Source organism: Clupea harengus, chromosome 9 (genome assembly GCF_900700415.2).
Source record: "Clupea harengus chromosome 9, Ch_v2.0.2, whole genome shotgun sequence".
NCBI lineage: Eukaryota > Metazoa > Chordata > Actinopteri > Clupeiformes > Clupeidae > Clupea > Clupea harengus.
This window is the reverse complement of record NC_045160.1, coordinates 5,539,562-5,558,543: the sequence shown is the minus strand read 5'-3', so window position 1 is coordinate 5,558,543 and position 18,982 is coordinate 5,539,562. Positions and strand designations below refer to the sequence as shown.

General features: G+C 49.0%; 1 protein-coding gene across 1 annotated transcript in view; it reads right to left on the bottom strand.

Annotated features, from left to right (window-relative positions):
- Nucleotides 1–2,554: 2,554 nt before the first annotated feature.
- The window catches only part of LOC105910131 (nectin-3-like protein), a 48,098-nt gene continuing 31,670 nt past the window's right edge, over nucleotides 2,555–18,982 (bottom strand). The window contains exons 3-6 of the mRNA XM_012838818.3: nucleotides 15,296–15,601; nucleotides 12,407–12,524; nucleotides 11,121–11,272; nucleotides 2,555–6,483 (exon numbers count right to left, since the gene is read on the bottom strand). Of these exons, the coding sequence (XP_012694272.2) occupies nucleotides 5,762–6,483; nucleotides 11,121–11,272; nucleotides 12,407–12,524; nucleotides 15,296–15,601 (1,298 nt within the window). The 3' untranslated portion in view covers nucleotides 2,555–5,761. The remainder of the gene's footprint in view (nucleotides 6,484–11,120; nucleotides 11,273–12,406; nucleotides 12,525–15,295; nucleotides 15,602–18,982) is intronic.

Sequence of the window (18,982 nt, the reverse complement as noted above, 5' to 3'; positions counted from 1 at the left end):
GTAAGAGTGCGTTTGTGGAACTGTGAGTTTTTGTCATGACCACATCTCACGTTTGATTCGTTCTCTCTCGTGTCATGACATTCTCTTTCTCGCAGTCATTCTGTGAACTCTGGAAACTTCATATTCAGTTCCATGGTCACATGAGTGTTTGTGTGCAACTGTTATGATGCTATCTGACTGTTTTATTTCATCCCCTCTCACTCAGTCTCTCTCTCTCTCTCTCTCTCTTATTCCACGGCCTTCTCATACACTATCATGCACTTTTTGTCACTTATGAACATGTGTGAGTGTGTATGTGTTGTTGTCATGACAGTATTTCTCTCTCATCACTCTTTCACTTCTCTCTTTCTCTCTCACTCTTGTCCTCTTGTTTCCGTGCCTCTCTCATGCCCTCTGCACTCTGTCGTTACTTCCGTGCGCGTGAGCTCGAACAATCTGTCCGTTCTGCCGTGGCCTTTGATGTGCGCTCCCCGCTGCATGGGCTTGTGTTCATTAGCCAACAATAGTCTGATTTTCCTCTCCTCTCTCTTCCTCTCTCGTGAGGGTGGAAACGGAGGCAGCCAGAGACCATTGCGACCGCCCATCTTAAGCAATCAGAGACGCACTCAAATATGGCCTCAAATGACCCCTGCAGACATCTCGGAGCAGGAGCTCTCACCTCTAAAAGATGTTTTTAAAGCTTTCTTAAAGGCTTCGGGGGGCTGGGGGGGGCTATATCAACAGGTCATAAAGCTCTCCACTGGTGGCAATGTTTTGCTAAGCTCCTCACACAACAACTGGACGCGTATGTGGGGGTGTGTGTGAGGGCGTCAAGGAATTCCATCAGGTAACAAAGGCGCAAACACACACCTGCCGACAGATTCACGAAGTGTGGACAAACACAAGGAGCGGGCAACAGGTTTGCCGGACATGGCTGAACATCCATTAGGAAGGGTCTCAGACAGGAGAGAAAGCTCAGCCAGCCCACCAACACACACACACACACACACACACACACACACACACACACACACACACACACACACACACACACACACACACACACACACACACACACACACACACACACACACACACACACACACACACACACACACACACACACACACACACACAAGGGGGCGTGGGGGCTGTTTACTCGCAGCCTGCACAAACACACCGGCCCTGGCAGTGATGGATGAGGTGAGGCTTAGGGTTAGCCACAGCACAAGCCACCGGAGACAAACTCAGGCCAGAGGGGTCAAGAGCCGACCCAGGATCCAGTACTCTCTGGAACTAAGAGGAACAGCCTCATGGGACGTCCAAGAGAGAGAGGCCCAAACCAGGTGATATGGAAAGCATATAGAGAGAAATAAAAGAATGAGAGAGTGAGTCATATAGTTTGGTAGCTGCAGTCCTCTGCAGATAGGAGGTGGACCCAAGATGAAAAGACAGTTCTGGGTTGTAAGGAAAACAATCTGAATGGCAATAAATCACTGGGGACAAAATAGACCAACAGACACAAAAATAAAATCATTAATGATGCATGACCAAGGTAGTTCATAGTTCGCTTTTCTCTGTAAACAACAGTAACAAGAAACCTACTTCACTTGAGCACATCAATCAAGCAGACGCAGAGATCACTCGCTACCTCATCGCCGAAGCAAAGATGGAGGGGACCAGTGTCAATACGGGACAGAAAGGAAGGTGTGAACCATACGTGTCTGGGGCAGGAGTGATCGATTCCTCGGTGACTGCCGGGCCCATTCTGCCCCAACATTGATGGAGAGGGTGCTGAGTAAGCCCCAGGGGGTGGTCTGGGGGGAGGGGGGGTATTTGTGGGGAGGGGGAGTTTGTGAGGTTTACTGATGACCACTGCATGTGTTGGTTGGAGGATAGTTTGTATGTCAGAGAGAGAGAGGAGAGAGAGAGAGAGAGAGAGAGATGAAAGATCCATGGAGAGTGAATGATGACTGTCTGTTTTCATGTTTTTTTTTTTTTTAAGCAAGGTGGTGTTACTTGGGGTTTAACATGGGTCATTTTCACCCATTTTCCTCCTCTAAAATGGTTAAGATCAGCTTTATATTTCCTAAATACAACATGTATGATCAGAATCCTGTCTCCTAAGTCTTTCCTAAGCTTGAAAAAAAAGCGGTAAGTTCCTAAATAACCCATAACATCATTTCAAGGGCAGGCATCCTATCCCACAATTAAGATCAAACAGAAGGCCTTTCTAAGAGTAGGTCCAAGTTCAGAGGAGCTATTTACAGGTCTGGATTGGCAGGTCTTTAATACTGAACTCCCACCTGTGCCAGGCTGTGAGTTTTGTGGCTCTGGGAATGGACTGGCATCCAGAACAGCTGCTGCACACAGACAACGGACAGGGTTTCAGTCAGTGGGAAGAATGTACTCCAGGAGAGACCTTTGCACAGATACACACAACGGGAGCTTGCTGCACAACTGGTCATTGTGAACTGAATGACTCAAATAGATACTGTAGTTTCAGGTTCTCCTTATTTTGTTTTGCAGATTTTATTGAGAAGACATGAACAACATTCACAATGAAAACACGGTGCTTTATTACAGTCCTTTATTACAAACCGAAGGAGAATCAACCGACCAAATAAAAAAAGAAACGATTGTTTCTGAATTCCAGGTGTGATTTGTAAGACATTAAATCATATTGGCAGCTCTGATTGTATTTACACAACATAAAAAGAACTTTCCAGAACAAATACATGCCTGACATAAAACATGGATTCAACATCACTTTTCATCCTCAGTTCACATCCTTGAAGCCAAGTCTTGACTACTTACATACAAACAAAACAAACAATAAACAAAATCAAATACATCCCTGACAGAATATTTACACGCAGTATCTCCTACCACTGGCTGCCTTAGTGAGGCTACTCCACTAATCTTTCCAGTGACATATTTTACAAGTCTCAGGTGCTTTGTAACTTAGATGCTACAGGAGTCATCTTGTATATATAAGGCAGAGTAATTTTCATTGTTGCAGGTTTAAAAAATGTCGACAAAACTAAAATAATACATTTCATGACAAGCGTACGAGGGAAAACCAAGCATTCGTAAACAGAACTTATAATGTTGCAGGCATTGATCATGAACTAACAGTCTATCTGCCAGCACTTCAAAGTGAGAGTGAAAATAAATAACTATTTATTGTTTTTGTTTTTTTGTTTTATTAAAGTTAAAAGCTGTATGCAGTTCAAACCAAGACTTTTCTTTATCTTCAAACCTTCCAAGTAGGAAGTCTGTCTGTATGTTAAATTAATTTTCAGTTTTAATTTTAACTTAAGTTTTGAATGCAAAGCTTAAATTAAAAGCCTGAATATCTCATCAGCAGAGTAGGAATCTCAGATATGTAAAGGATATAGTACATATGAATCTGCTATCTGTGTATCACTTCAAATATTAAGAAGGCACGCTATATGAATCTCATTTATACATAAAAACACCAACTTTTTACAATAAGGCTATCACACAAGCTTGACATGTAATGCGCGTCGTTTGCCTTTTGCAAACATGAAGAAAACAGGCAAGAAGCCCCACACTACGTAGGGGTTTGAGAAATGGCAGATCATGCTGGACTGAGAAGAATGACCCAAACACTGTCTTGTAACTTGTTGGTGAGAAACATTCGATTGAAGTGTGAAAGACCAAGACTGAGACTTCACACAGACACGCACATACAAAATACAGGTGCTACACAATGACGCCAATTATCATTCGCTTGTGAAGCACTCAACAGTGCTACTGTCTGAAGAGTACACTCTGCTACTGCACTGGGTGGGACCGCTGCAGACTTCAGTGGCTTGGAGTCAGACAGACACTCCAGTGCTAACCTCACCCAGCATCCCTTCAGAGAGAGATATCTCTGTGTGTGTGTGTGTGTGTGTGTGTGTGTGTGTGTGTGTGTGTGTGTATGTGGAGACCACCACGACCCTGCCTTTGAAGACCAGGCCACAGCAGTAGCAGATGGAAGCGCATCTGCAGCAGATGGGAGTGTGTCTGCACATGTTTGAGTGTGTGCGAGCGCGCGCGCGCGTGTGTGTGTGTGTATGTGTATGCAAGCACACACAAGTGGTTTATTCTGAACCGCGAAGAGAAGGGCTGGCTGGTTGAGGGGAAGACTAAAAGTAGGGAGAAAAAAAAGACAAAAACTAAACAGAAACCAAAACAAGACTAAAAAGGAGTGCCCTCCATCTGCAGGGAGACCTCTGGCTCACACACCTGCTGTGTGGAGATCCTCCTCAGACTCTCTTAACCCCTCCTGCCTGCCGGCTTCAAGGCCTCCGCTGGGAGTGCATGACACCAGACAGTGGCTTCCGTCATCTCTTACTTTGATAACGCTAGGAGGGTTAAATATAGTTTAAAGGCTAGCAGGGAGTGTCTAGTTAAATTGGAAGGCACACACAAACTACTGAATGCTGAAAAAACATTTGTTCGTGTTTCCTGGATTTTGGACGCTTTGATGATGCAGAGACACACGTGGTGAGTTCAAGACAAACGTGTAGCCTTTTGTATGCACTTACTGAAATATGAGGACATGACGTAAAGGCAAGTCGACTGCCAAGTGCTATAAATACTAATGACATCTGGAAGCGCAATTGTTTAAACTCCCTCATTATCTACTGCAACACACACACACACACACACACACACACACAGAAAGACACACACACAAACAAACTTCACACACAAAACTCTCTATTCCAGAGAATAAGAGCACTCATTTTCAGCTCCTGATGTGTCCTTGGTGAAAAGTGGAGTATGTGAGTAAGTAAGTGAGTAAGTGAGTGATTGAGTGAATATGGACTAGGCCCCAGTGACTCAAAGGAGCACAGACTTTCCAGAACTTTCCATCTCACCTGAGCCGTCCTGCTGGAGTGTAACGTGGCGTCTGGCCCTGCTGCACCTCAGTATGGAAGGCCACTTAAGGAAAAGGCCCGCCATTTTCCCGTCCCTTTTTACCTTTACAAACAAATCACTGATGCAGGATTATTACTACCATTATCTACACAGGTTTCATTCTTTACCGAAATGCTTTGAAGTTAAGATTTGTGCCCAGAGCAGAAAAAAATTTAAATAAAACCACACAGGGATGATATGTTTAGCGGAGTGCGATTTCAAACTGGCTAAAGGTAACCTTTTCTTCGCCAGCGCCCCATTTCAAAGACATCATGCGAAATATAAGGCTCAAGTTTTCTTCTTGTGTCTTCTTTTTCTCTCTTTCTTGCTGGTAAATAAATCTACTTTAAAAGGCAGACAGAGATGAAGGCGGTGCATCCTGGAGGACAAAAAAGAGGAAGAGTCGCTGCTGACTGTCCTTTCACTGGAGAAGCCCTCCCCACCCCCCACATCCAACCCCCCCGTCCCTCAGACCTGTTCAGTACTGAGCTGAATACAAATCAGGCTGGCTGCGGGCATGACTACCGCAATGACAGCAAAGCATCTTTGTCATGAGTTCATGGAGTTCAGATAGCATCGCACTCAAGAGTTGCTAGAGTTTCTTTTCTCTAGTTTCTTTTTATTACATTTTTTTTAGCTAGAGTCTTTTTTTCTCCTCTTTATTTCAAAATCTATTTATAGACACAGTTCGTTTTTCATGGACAACATCTCTGCTACCGGTTTCCTCTCAAAGCTCAGCCCATCTGGCTTATCCTGTCCGAGCTGGGTGGGGTGTGTGTGTGTGTGTTCTTTTTTGAGGGGGGCGGGGGTGGGGGAGGGTTCTGACGGGAGCGAGGGTGGCGGGACCTCACACGTACCACTCCCTGCGCGAGATCACTGAGCCGTCCATGTGCGACACGTAGTCGCTGTCCGTGCCGTTGTCGTAGCAGTTGTCATCCGGCAGGTAAGGGGAGCCGTTGAGTCCGGTGTGGGCCGGGGGAGAGTTGGAGTGTTGCTGATGCTGCTGTGGAAAGGGGTGCTGGTTGTTGTGGTGACCGTCGTTATAGTAGCTCCCGTCTCGCCCAATGACACGGGGGGGTTGTTGGTGGTCCCCACCCCACTCCTCGCGGTCCTTGCGATCACTGGCGTAGTCGTAGATGAGATCACCGGCCGCCGGCTTGGGGGGCTTCAGATCCTGGCTGCCTTTGCCAGAGTCGCCGCTACCGTCGCCGCTGCTGTACACCTGCAGTTCGTGTGGCTGCAGCACGTCCAGCTGGTTGTCCTTCTGCATGTCGGACGGGCCCAGGTACTGCTTGGTGTAGTAGTCCCCGCGGAAGGTGCGCCGCTGACGCATGAAGCACACGCCGACCAGGCCCAGCAGCAGGACCAGGAAGAGCACGCCACCCACCACTCCGCCCACGATGGTGCCCAGGTGGCTGTCGGTGGCAGAGCCCGAAGAGGAGGGGGAGCCCTGCGTCGGGGAGCTGAACTGGGCCTGGCGATGGTCGGGGGCCGTGCCCGTGGTGTCTGCTCCGGGGAGGGTGGCGGCGCCGGCGGAGGTGGTGGGGAGGGCGGTAGTGGGAGGAGGGTCTGGAGGGAGGAGAGAAGGAGACAGGAGGGAGGAGAGGAGAAAGGGGAGAGATTGTTGGATAGATATGGGAAGATGGAAGAGAGAAAGGGGGAAAAGAGAAAGAACACATGAACACACAAAACAATACAACTCAACTCAAAGACATGGGAAAAGGTGAACAGTACATACATATTCCTTCTTCATCACTCACTCAACTGCGCGCCCGCACAAGTGCTATGTAGATCAACCGACAGGAGTCTGGACGCAGGAGCAAACACAGGGAGGGATGGGATAACAATTTCAACCGACAACAGTGTGCACCGTTTTGCTGCGGTTTCCAGGTTGAGCAACATGTTTCCTTTAAACGTTGGCTCTCTGGCTCTGTGGTACATTTTCTCTCATTTGGTGAGTGTGTCAGAGGTGCAGTGACGTGTATATAAACCCCAACGTTTTAGAAAGGCAACGCACACATTTAAAACGGTTTCATCCGGCTCCAAAAGTTTGTAGAAATAATCGCAAAGAATGGCCTTTTTAGCTGTGCTTGTGTAACACGACCGGGTGTTCAATGCTACAGCGTTTCCGTTTAAATAACCGCTTTACTACGTTTTGTCAGAGCTGAGCTCAGCCCAGATCTTATCCTATTGGACGAGTCAGGTTTGAGAAAACAGTAATCCAATACATCAGACTGAACTTCCAAGCTGTGGTTTCAGAACGTTCGGTTCTTGGTGTGTGTGTGTGTGTGTGTGTGTGTGTGTGTGTGTGTGTGTGTTTGGGTGGTTGCAGTGGTAGGGAGAGGCTGATGGCATGGAACCAGAGATAGAGAGGGCAGGATAGGAGCATCTGTTAGAGGGAGTGTGTGTGTGTGCATGCTTGAATATTTGTGAGTATGTGTGTGTGTGTGTGAGTGTGTGTGTGCACTGAGTGCATGTGTGTGTGCACTGAGTGTATGTGTGTGTGCATTGAGTGTGTGTGTGTGTGTGCACTGAGTGTGTGTGTGTGTGCACTGAGTGTGTGTGAACGCTTAAATGTGTGGGTGTATTTTTGTTCTTGTGTTTAATTATACATGCTGTTTGTAAATGCTTGTGGATGTTTGTGTATGTATATGCAGGCTTGTGTATACATTTTGTACACAAGTGTCTTACTATGTGGTTACAAATCTAAAGCGTCTGGATAAACTGCATATGTGTGGGAGTGAGTGAATGTGTGTGTGTGTGTGTGTGTGTGTGTGTGTGTGTGTGTGTGTGTGTGTGTAGTTAAAGTAATTGGCCTCTTCCTCTCTCGCCTCCGCCATCCTGCACACGGTTTGGTCATGTGATCCGTGAGTTCGATACGACAGGTCTGCGTTCCTGGCTCCTCTCATCTTGGTGCTGACGCGCAAGGGGGGGGGTTTGTCTTTACCCAGAGAAGACCCCACAGAGCCAAGCAAAACCCATCAGCCAGCCCTTAAAGACTCCACTGATCAGACTCCCATAAAACTATCGAGTGGGGTGATCGTTTAGGGGGTTTCGAGCGAGAAATGGCTGTCACTGGAAGTCAACCGACCCTTGGTATATCTCTCTGCTTTCTGCGTCACTGGCTGTGAGTACTGGTGGGGTTTCTATTAGAGCTCCATTACAGGGGAGCGGAGGCGCAGAGAAGATGCTGACAGTAAAGGCTGAGGAGAGGCGAGCAAGGTCAGCAGGACAAAGAACCCCCCCCCCCCCCCCCCCCCGCCTCCTGCCTCCCCCGCACGCTTCCATCAGGCACTGCCTACACACAGACAGGCAGTCTCTTCCAATCTGCAGGTACAAGGGACAGCCAAGGAGAAGGGGGGGTTGGATGGATGTGTGTGTGTGTGTGTGTGTGTGTGTATGCGCTTATTGCTTACTTACTGACACACACACACACACACACACACACACACACACACACACACACACACACACACACACACACACACACACACACACACACACACACACAGAGAGGAGGAACAGGGACACCTGAGGCTCTGGCTCCCAAGGACAAGCTGACAACTGGCAGCCTAGTGTAGTGATCAGAGACCGTCAGCGGGAGGAGGAGAGAGCGGACTGAAAACACCTGACAGGGGGATCCAAGGCTACAGAGGGAAAAACACACACGCCAGGAAAGACAAGTACGTACAGCTGCTATTAACAAGGGCGGAAAAAAGAATAAAAGAAAAGAAGAAGGGGGGAGCGGGGTTGTGGAAGGAAAAACATCTTGATAATTGCTTCAGAGCGAGTGTTTCCTGGATAGCCCGTCACACACACACACACACACACACACACACACACACACACACACACGCAGTGACTGTGGAGCGGTTCTTCTCAGATGGGAGTCCCAAGGCCTGCCGGCTGGCCTGCCTGCACGCAGATGGAGCGTGACAGGGGCCGGGCCGTGCTGGGCTGGGAGGATTCCAGAAAGTTCCGTCTGTTCTCTGGGTTGGGCATGAATGTATGCTTTGGTAGACGCTGGTGAAGAATTGGGAACTGGTGGGGTGGGGCGGTTTGGATGTTGGATGAGAGAACCAATTCTGTTTGGGCATGAAGTTGAAGGCAGATGAAATGAGAAACAAATAGAAGTTGAGAGCAAGAGGGAGAGAGAGATAGAGGAGAGAAAGAGAGAGAGAGGCAGTGAGTGGGAGACAAAGAGAATAATAGAAAGAGAGTGAGTGTGAGAGAGAGAGAGAGAGAGAGAGAGAGAGAGGGAGAGGGAGAGATAGAGGAGAGAAAGAGAGAGAGAGGGAGTGGGTGAGAGACAAAGAGAATAATAGAAAGAGGAGAGAAAGAGAGTGAGTGAGTGATGAGAGAGAGAGAGAGCGAGAGAGAGAGAGAGGGAGGACTGAGTCAGAGATAGACAAGAGGGTGTTCCTGAAATGAGATGATCCAAACTTCTGAAATGAAAAGAGTAGAGGTCAAGGAAAAAGAAAAACAGAGAGCGGAGTGGAGTGGAGCGGAGAAGAGAAGAGTGCGTGTACTCAGCTTGCTTTCCCAACGCTCCTGCCAAGAGATCGGAGGCCAGAGCCTCTGGAGCGTTGGGGGAAAATCCTACTGACGTCACATCTGGGTTTACAGGAGAAATGCCTCTCTCTCACACACTGCACCCCCCTACACACATACCACATCTATGCACACACACTCTCACACTCACACACCACATACACACACACACACACCACGTACACACACACACACACACCACGTACACACACCACGTACACACACACACACACACTACGTACACACACACACACACTCACACACACAAACTCAGCGGCAACAGATGTCAGTTTAAATCCACATCAAACACAAAAACGGAATACAACAAAACGCACACGGCCCTTTCACGGGTGAAGGCCGATGTTGGCCAGAGACCGTTACACGCTCGTCTCTGAGAAACGTAACCTTACACAAGCAACCCAGTGTGTGAGCAAACAGAGAGAAATGTAAATGAAACTGAAAAAAGAGAGCGAGAAAGAAAGAGTGAGAGAGGGAGGGAGAAAGAGATAGGAGTGGCCGAGAGGAGTGGAAAAACAAAGGTTGGTCTTCGGCTTTCCCACGGACAGGCAGGGGGGACGCAGCCCCCTATTGTAACACTCGTCAGCCCCCAGCGGCGGGAGAGCGAGAACCAGGTGACCTGCCGAGGTGCGTTCTCCGGTGCCAGGAGTGTCGTCCCGCCGCGAGGCCGTGGAGCGAACGCTCTCCACCCGCGGGAAAGCGGAGCAGGGAGACGGGTGTTGGTGCTCTCGTGAGGAGACGTGTGGATTTCAGAGCAGACATTTGTGAGCGCACAGTGCTCTTCCAAACACAATGGTTCCCTGGTATGCACTAAAACAATGGGCTTGGATGACAGACGAGATGAGGTTGCAATGTTCTACACAACACCCCTAAAGTACTGTGGAATTCACAGAGAGAGGGAGGGAGGGAGACGGGGGAGAGAGAGAGAGAGAAAGAGAAAATTAGGAAGGGAGGGAGAAGCCTAAACTGAGGCCTCGTTTTAAAACTGTTCATTGTGTGCTTCTCCTGTTGGAGGTGTTTGAAGCAGAAGAGAGAGAGAGAGAGAGAGAGAGAGACATGAGATAGAGAGAGAGAGACAAGAGAGAGAGGGAGAGAGAGAGTGAGAAGAATAGACATATATTCAGACAAAGGGAGAGAAATTAAGAGAAGAAAGGGGAGTATGATGGCAGGCAAGAGCTGCTCTGGGTAATGCTCCTCCTGTTAGAGAGGTGTGGGGAATGCACTAACTGCTGAGTACACACTCACAAGAGATGATGTCAGCAGTGCCACACACACATGACCGATCGAATGCCATCTACATCAGCGGCTGTGTGTGTGTGTGTTGGGGGGGGGGGGGGTCGGTAGAGCAAATCAATCTCAGTGCTTAGTTTTCATCACATAATAGCAGCTCAGGATGTCTGTGTGTGTGTGTGTGTGTGTGTGTGTGTGTGTGTGTGTGTGTGAAGTATGTGACTCTTGAGTGTGTGTTACTTATTTGTGTGTGTGTGTGTATACAGCTACACAGAGACTGACAGGAGGAAGGTGACGCATGGATGGTATTGCGGTGGCCTGTGTATATGTGTGTGTGTGAGTCTCCCGTGTGTGTTATTGTGTGTGTGTGTGTGTGTGTGTGTGTGTGTGTGGTGGCGTAGTCTCACCTTGCACCCAGATGTGTGTGTCCTGGTAGCGCATCCCGATGGCGTTGCGCACCTCACAGCGGTAGAGGCCCGAGTCGTTGCGCTCCAGGGGCCGAGTGAAGAGCAGGGTGCTGTTGTCCCCGAGCACCCCATCGGGAAGACTACCTTTCACCCTGAGGGAGGAGGGAGAGAGAGCGAGAGAGAGAAAAGGAGAGAGAGGAGAAACAGGAAGAGGAAGAAGAGCGCGTGTGGGACAGAGGCATAGAGAGATAGAGAAAAAGATAGATAGAGACAGAGTAAGAAAGAAAGAGAGTGAGAGAGACCGACAGACAAAGAGAGTAAGCAGGAGACGTAGAGAGGAAGTAAGAGAGTGAGAGTGAGAATGAGGGAAAGGAAGAATGTATCACTTTTGGTTTGTTTGCCACATTCTCTTTTACGACCTTCCTTTTGTGCCATGTTCTTGTACATTTTGTGTTGTATTGTTTCCTCAAACCACCCTTCTGTTCTCTTCAAAGCATGTCCCTGGGGCTATGTTTGAGTATGGATCTCTCTGTCACATGTATAAATCATTACAACTACTTCCAGAACCACCACTACCAGTACCACTGAACTACCAACAGATTGCTTCTAATAAACTCTACAGAATACACCTGATATTTCATCCTTGGAATAGGAATAGACACTTCATATTATATCCCTCACAGGAGCACACCATCATGTTAAGCCGTCGAAGTGGCATGAGGGTGAATGGTTTGGCACTGTATTGGACTTTTTTTCTATAAAGGCTGGGGCCAGCCCAAGGCCCTTCCTCAGGCTTAGGCACCGGTGAAGAGCCTCGGTGTTCTGTTTCCATGAGGAGGTGGAATATCGGGGGCATTTTCAAACAGGAACATCAAAGCCAGAAACTTCTAAGTAGTGCTTAGCAACGATAGCGAGAGTACACATTAAATAAATTAAAATGACATTTAAATACGTCATGAAATTGTCAGAATGTCTTTGATTCTTTTGCAACGTTTTTTTTCTGTTGCCTGCCTGTTTTTAATTGTTTTTATTGTTGCATTGTATTTCATTCCAAGAGTCCCTAGTTTAGCCCTGATTTGGCCCTGTCCCACTCCAGGGCCGAACTGAGACCGTTTGGACCATGGCCCCAGTTTTTTTTTTTGTACACCCTAGTAGAAATGTGCCCCATCTGCCATGTTATTAAACAATGTCATACTAATAAAGCAACTCTGAAACTTTGGGATGGACGGCAGAGCTTAACACGAGAGGCCCATGTGGTGATGCTGAAGCTGGAGGATCTCTCTCACCTGGTCCAGGTGAAGCTGTAGGGAGCCGGGTTGGCGTTGACCTGGCAGTCCAGCTTCATGTCCTCCTGCCCTGAGAACCAGTTGGAGTTGTAGCCTACCACCTGCACATCAGGGGCAACTGCACATAAGAAGAAGAGGTATCTATGGTTACGGTTAGGGTACTTTGGTAGATGGTCAGCAGTGTATTAGATACTGTGGAGTCACTCTGCCAAACACGACCATTCATTCAGTTTTGTGCTTTGCCACGAAGATTTAAAGGCACAGTTTATGATTCTGGTGAAAGGTTGTTGATAATGGAGTTCAACAGTCAATCAAATACACCCCTTCTTTATGTGCTCTTGAAGCAACGCTGCTGATACATGTACGGCTGGAATACAGTATGGCAGTACAGTACGGAAAGCTAGAGGAACGCGAGGAGCAATTTGCTGAATTGGTAAAAAAGGGTAATGGATAATAATCGGGGCCCACACCATTACATGGCTCTGTGGAGCACCTCTGACAGGGCTTCAGTACCTTTCATTCATTATGCGCTTTGCCTTTCAGCTTTAACTTCACACTCCACGACCACCATAATGGAGGCAAGAGCAACATCCACAATTCACAATCAACTCAGACAGCACTGATTGCCTGGACCAGGTGATTCAATCACGGGCCAGGCCACTGAAGCGCTGATGTTGGTCTAAAAGCAAACGCAGTCAGGGAAGGACAAAAGTGATCTCGGGCGAGAGAGAGAGAGAGAGAAAGAGGTTTTAATAACAGGAGATGAATTGAGCCGGTGGCTGCGGCGGTCAACGTGACCTCTACGAGCGTCCCGGTGAAAAATGTGCCGTCCTTCGAGAAAAGAACAAAACCACCACCGCCGCCAACACCGCCACCACAGGCACGCGATGCGAGTGGATCGAGCGGAACGATAACGAAAATGAAAGAGAACAAGAGGGAGAAGCGAGGAGCGTGCAGGCGACTGGAAACAAAAGAGCCAGATAGTGATGATTCTGGTGAGGGGTTGGGGTGGGATTCACATCTTTCCCCAGCAGGGTATACAGTGCTTTCATGATGTTATTAATTAAGTGAGATACTTCATAGAAAAAAATTTGATTGAAAAAAAACCAAAACCAATTGCAGCTGGCCATCCAGTCAGACCACAACACAATAACATTATGATAATTATACTAGCCTCAAGCTCCTGTCAGACACAGCAGTAGCCTGTACACTTGAATGGGAGTTGTTGCATGGGATGGAAACCAAGTTCATTTCAATAACAATGATAAAGATAATGAAGAAAGGGTTACCTTTTCTTACATTACTCATGACTGGTGCTTCAATTCAGCTTTTCCACTCAGCCCTGTGTACAATGAAACTGAGCTCAAGCCAGTGTGACTGAGCTTAAACACATTTAACCACTTCCATCTCACACACCGAAAACCCTTGTCTACAAGGGATGCCCTCCTGCAGGCCTGTAACCTCCAAGTCATTGGGAGTGGATGTGAGTGATTGGGTGTCTGCATGCTTGCTGGCTATCTTATTGATTAGAGAACAGAGGGCACTCCGTGGCGTAGCGCGAGCCTCACTCGGTCAAAGGTGAGCGCCGGACTGTCTATCTGTCTGTCTGCGTCTGACGGGCCCTATCGAGCCGCCAGGCTGCCGCCCGCCCGCCCAGTCTCCACACTTCTGGGGTTTACCATTCAGCGCCTTCCTCTCCGACCACTTTCCTCCTCCTCCTCCTATGTCAGCCAAGGAGATCGATGTTGGGTGCGAGTGCTCAGGCTGGCCTCCACTCAGCCCTTTTGTGTCTCGCATGGTGGAGCAGGTAGAGCCGTCATTGACCAGCTCAGCTTCTTCCTCTCTGACTACTTCCCGTATCCTCTTCCTCCTCCTCATCCTCTTCCTCCCCCTCCTCATCTCATGTCGACCACGGAGATCAAAGTTGGGTGAAAGTGCTCTGCCTGACTTGCACTCAACCCTGTTTTATCTCTTATAGATAGGAGCCGATAGAGCTGAGCAGCTGAGGAGAGGCACGGCAAACACTCTGCCTAAAGAGAGTCCTGCATGTAGGGTAGTTAATGCATTCTACAGAGACCTCGTCATGAACCTACTGATCACTGCAAGCGACTGAGGGAGGGAGAAGAAGACATGGAGGAGGAAGACTGGGTTGAAAGCTTAAGTGTGTGTGTGTGTGTGTGTGTGTGTGTGAGTGTGTGTGCGACTGTGCGTGTGTATTGTGGAAATATAAGCAAGCTGTGGGCTGAAACCTGATGCAGTGTGTATTGACAGATCATAAGCCAAAAACAACAGGCCGCCAGTCGGTATCAAACAATGTAACGTGATGTCAGATAACAGAGCTTGTTTTTCCCTGAAACATTTCCCTCCACAAGGCCAATCCTGACAGATATTAGAGGCTTCATGAAGTTGTTATTGTCTGATTAAAACACTGTCAGCTGCCAATGACTTCTGCTGGCAGGTCATCTAAGTGAACCCACCATGCTCTCCTTAACACTCCTCGAGTTTATGGCTAACAGAATGTGCAGGAGAGAATGGGGATATTCACGAGACTCATGAAAGGCTTTTACTCATACTAAACAGATAAGACCAGGAAGATAAGTAAATACGAGGAAGTAGAAAGAGGGAACAGCACAGGTAATTCAAATAGTGGAGTTATTTGAGGACAGAGGATCATGGCAATGACTGACGACCAGAAGCAGTTATTCAGACACTTCTATATGGGGGACAATAGGAGGCATGGCCACTTCCACAGCCTCCACTGATGGACACACACACACACACACACAAAGATGGCTACACGTGTTCAGAGATAAAATCTCAAGATGTAGCCATTTTCTTTCAAGGCTAGCACCATTGTCAGTGTGAAGAGAAGGTCCTGAGGGCACTCACACTGCACGTTGAGTACGTAGGGTTTGCGGACCTCCGCGGGCAGGGCCGGGTGGCGCACCACACAAGTGATGGTGTGCCCCTGGGCGTGGCGCGTGGGTGCCCACAGGTAGTGCACCTGGCTGGTGGTGGTGCCGTTGGACTGGTCCTGCCGCTGACCCTCCGAGCGGCCCTGCAGCTCCAGCTCCGACTCCCAGAAGACCTCGGCGGCCGGGCGGCCGCGCTCCGCCATGCACGTGGCCACTGTCGTTTCGTTGCCCCCATCCAGCAGCACTGACGGGCCCGGCAGCACGTGCACCTTAGGCTCCACTGAGGGCAGGGAGGAGGGAGAGAGAGAGGGAGAGATGAGGGAGAGAGAGGAGGGGGAGAAAGAGGTATAAAAACGTGTTTATTCAACCAGTATTCAAACCGTCACATTACTGCACATAATGCATGAGAACATCCAATATAGACATCCTGCACGATCCACAGGTATGACATCCTTAGACAGCAAGACAGAGGAGGAGGAGAGGAATGTAGAGTGAGGGTGTGTGTGTGTGTGTGTGTGTGTGTGTGTGTGTGTGTGAGTGTGTGAGTGTGTGTGAGAGAGAGAGAGAGAGAGAGAGAGAGAGAGAGAGAGAGAGAGAGAGAAAAAATAGAGAGTGAAAGAGAGAGAAAGACAGAGACAGAGTGGAAAAAAGCAAGGGTCAAATGAAACATTAGCACTGAACACTGAAGTCACATTGCGAAGAAAAGGCATACTAAGGGCAGACACGTTTTCCATCATTCTGCAAGTAGACTGCAAGTAGACTGTGCACACGGAAGGGGGGAAATCTTCATATCTCGTCAAGACGGAGCAAAACCCATAACAAAAGAGGGAAAGACAGTAAAAATAGATGCAAACAGAGCCGCGGTACAACCATAAATGAACATGAAACGAAGGACAAATCACTTTAAAATGAGACATTAAACGCCGTCCAAACTTTGCACAGATGAGAGGAGATGAGAGCTGAGAATCTGCTGAGATTCTGAGGGGGCCGGCCACAGCCAAGACACGACCGACAGACAGAGTGCAAGAGAGACAAATATGAAAGCCAAATGGAGAATAGATTACTGAATGAGTTACTGCTATATCGATCCATTGAATAACAAAACGAATAAATAATACACATCATAAAACAGGGCCGGGCGGGCGCGTGCGCACGCAGACACTCTGTGCCGGCCACAGTAGACGCCGCTGACAGGGCCAGGAGATTGATTGCGGAGATCTCACGGATTTCCATTAAAAATTGATGAGGCAAGCAATCGGATATAAGGGGAGGGAAGTCAATTTCCCTGGCTGTAGCAGGGGGGAACGTGAGATATGTTTGTGGCTTTTGTGGAGGACTGGGACATGGGGCTGAATGTTAAAAAGAAGAGGGTGTTGTTTGCCTAATGTACATCAACAGAGTGAGAGAGAGTGTGTAAGTGTGTATCTGTGTGAGCGTTTGCATGTGTGCCTTTATGAGTGAATGTGTGTTTGTTTGTCTGTGTGTGAGTGTGTGTATGAGCGAGAGAGAGAAAGAGAGAGAGAGAGAGAGAGAGAGAGAGAGAGAGAGAGACAAGGACAGAAAGCAAGAGAGGGAGGGCGAGGAAGAGAGGAAAAAAAAAGTAATGTCCTAGACGGGCTACAAATGTATTTCTAATGTCCCACATACGTGACATGGAACGGAACCTGGAAATGTACCCTGTGACCGTTCCACAAACAGTGGTGGTATTATGGGATGTCTGGAGACTGCTGGCCCCGGTGCTTATGAGGCGTCTCTTTTGTTGCGCTGGACCTTGGCCTGCTAAGTTTGGGCTGCGCTGCTCTGCACTGCGCTGCTCTGCACTGCGCTGCTCTGCACTTTGGAGAGGTGGAGGCTTATATTACAGCGGCTTCCTGTGGCTGGGCACAATAAATTAGGGCCTCTTGTGAAGTGACACAGATTTCTCCAAGGGAAGGCACGGTAACTAAAGCAGGAGTTTTCAGCGGCGAGTTATCCGGCCCCGGCCGGCACAAAAGGGCCTACCTGGCAGCTCTGCCGGAGAATAATGATGCCCTTTCACGCACGGAGAGAGTGGTGACACAAGGGGGACGAGAGGGAGGGGAAAAAAATGGAAAGGAACGGAGAGGGAAGGGGGGGGGGGGGGGCAATGCTTTCTTAATAACAAGCTGTCATAGCTGGCATTGGGTTTTGAGAGCAGAGGGGTAGGGCAGAGGAGGAGAAGGAGAGGGAGGGAAAAGAGAAATAAAACAGAGAGGGAGAGAGAAGGAGGACAAGAGTGTGTGTGCATTAGAGAGAGGAAAGAGAGACAGAAAGGATTAGAGGGGTAGAAAAAGAGGGGGAGAGAAACAGAGAGCAGCAGAAAGAAAGAGTGCAGGTGTGACAGAGAAAGTGTGTGTGTGTGTGAGAGAGAGAGAGAGAGAAACGCTAAAAAGGCTTAGTTGTGCATAATGACCACAGAGGCACCATTTATGAATCAGGAGTAAAAAAAGCACCTCTTTCCTTTTCTTTCCATCATTAATCCTGGCCATGCCTCCCTTCCCCTCGTAGTCTTCTTCACCGCTCCCCTTTTTCCATCCCCTATCTCTCTCCCTGCCCCTTTGCACCTCTCTCTCCCCTCTTTCTCTCCATCTCTGCTCTCTCTATCTCTTTCTCCATTTCTCCCTCCCTCCCTTCCTCTCTCTCTCTCTCTCTCTCTCTCTCTGTCTCTCTCACCACATTGAGGAGCCCAACAGCTGCAGCCCTCCCTGCCAGTGTGAGAGTCCCAGCACACGCGTCCCCAACATCAACCTAATCCTCCCAACAAGGCCGTCCCCGTTCTGTCTGCCCTCCACCGGCCCCCACCTCATCTACACCACACCACCACTACACCCCACCCCACCCCACCCCCTCCATCTCTCACCCTCATCTACACCCCACACCACCCCACCCCTGCCCCCTCCATGTCCCTGAGGAGTGACAAATCATAGCAACCCTGAGACCCGGCCTTTCTAAAAATAGCTCCAGACCCGGCCTCCACCCAAGTCGACCACATCCACGTTAAGACACAGGGCATTTAGCCGGGTCCTTGGAAACTTGGAGCAAATCCTCCCCCATCCCCTTCCTGAGTCTTTCTCTCCCCCCTTCTCTCTCCCCTCTCCCTCAATCCTTCCCTCCCTCTCTCTCAGCCCCTCTCCTCCTCTCCCCAGGGCAGACCCGATCTCTCTCTCTCTCTCTCTCTTTCTTTCCCTCCCTCTCTCTCTCCTCTCCTCCTCTCCCTTCCTCTCTTCTGGGCCGATGTGGCTCATTTGAGGGCATTTAGTGGGGTCCTGGAAACTTTGCGATGGAATGGGGCATTCTAGCACCCCTCCTGCCTCCTAGTCCCACTCCCCACTCTGTCTCCCTCTCTCTGTCTCTCTGTTTCTGCTCCTCTCAGCTCCTTTCCTCTCTCCCCTGGGCTGACCCGATCTCTCTCTCTCTCTCTCTCTCTCTCTCTCTCTCTCTCTCTCTCTCTCTCTCTCCCTCCTCCACCATTTCTCTGTATCTGCTCCTCTCATCCCCTCTCCCCAGGGTCGACCCCATCAGGGAGACGGGGCTGTCAGGGAGTGTGGGTCTGACCAATATCGTCTGCTAACGATTTCCCGTCAGGGGGCGGAACAGGCAGCCCCATCGGCAGCCCCCGAATTCCCTTCCCTTCTCACCCACG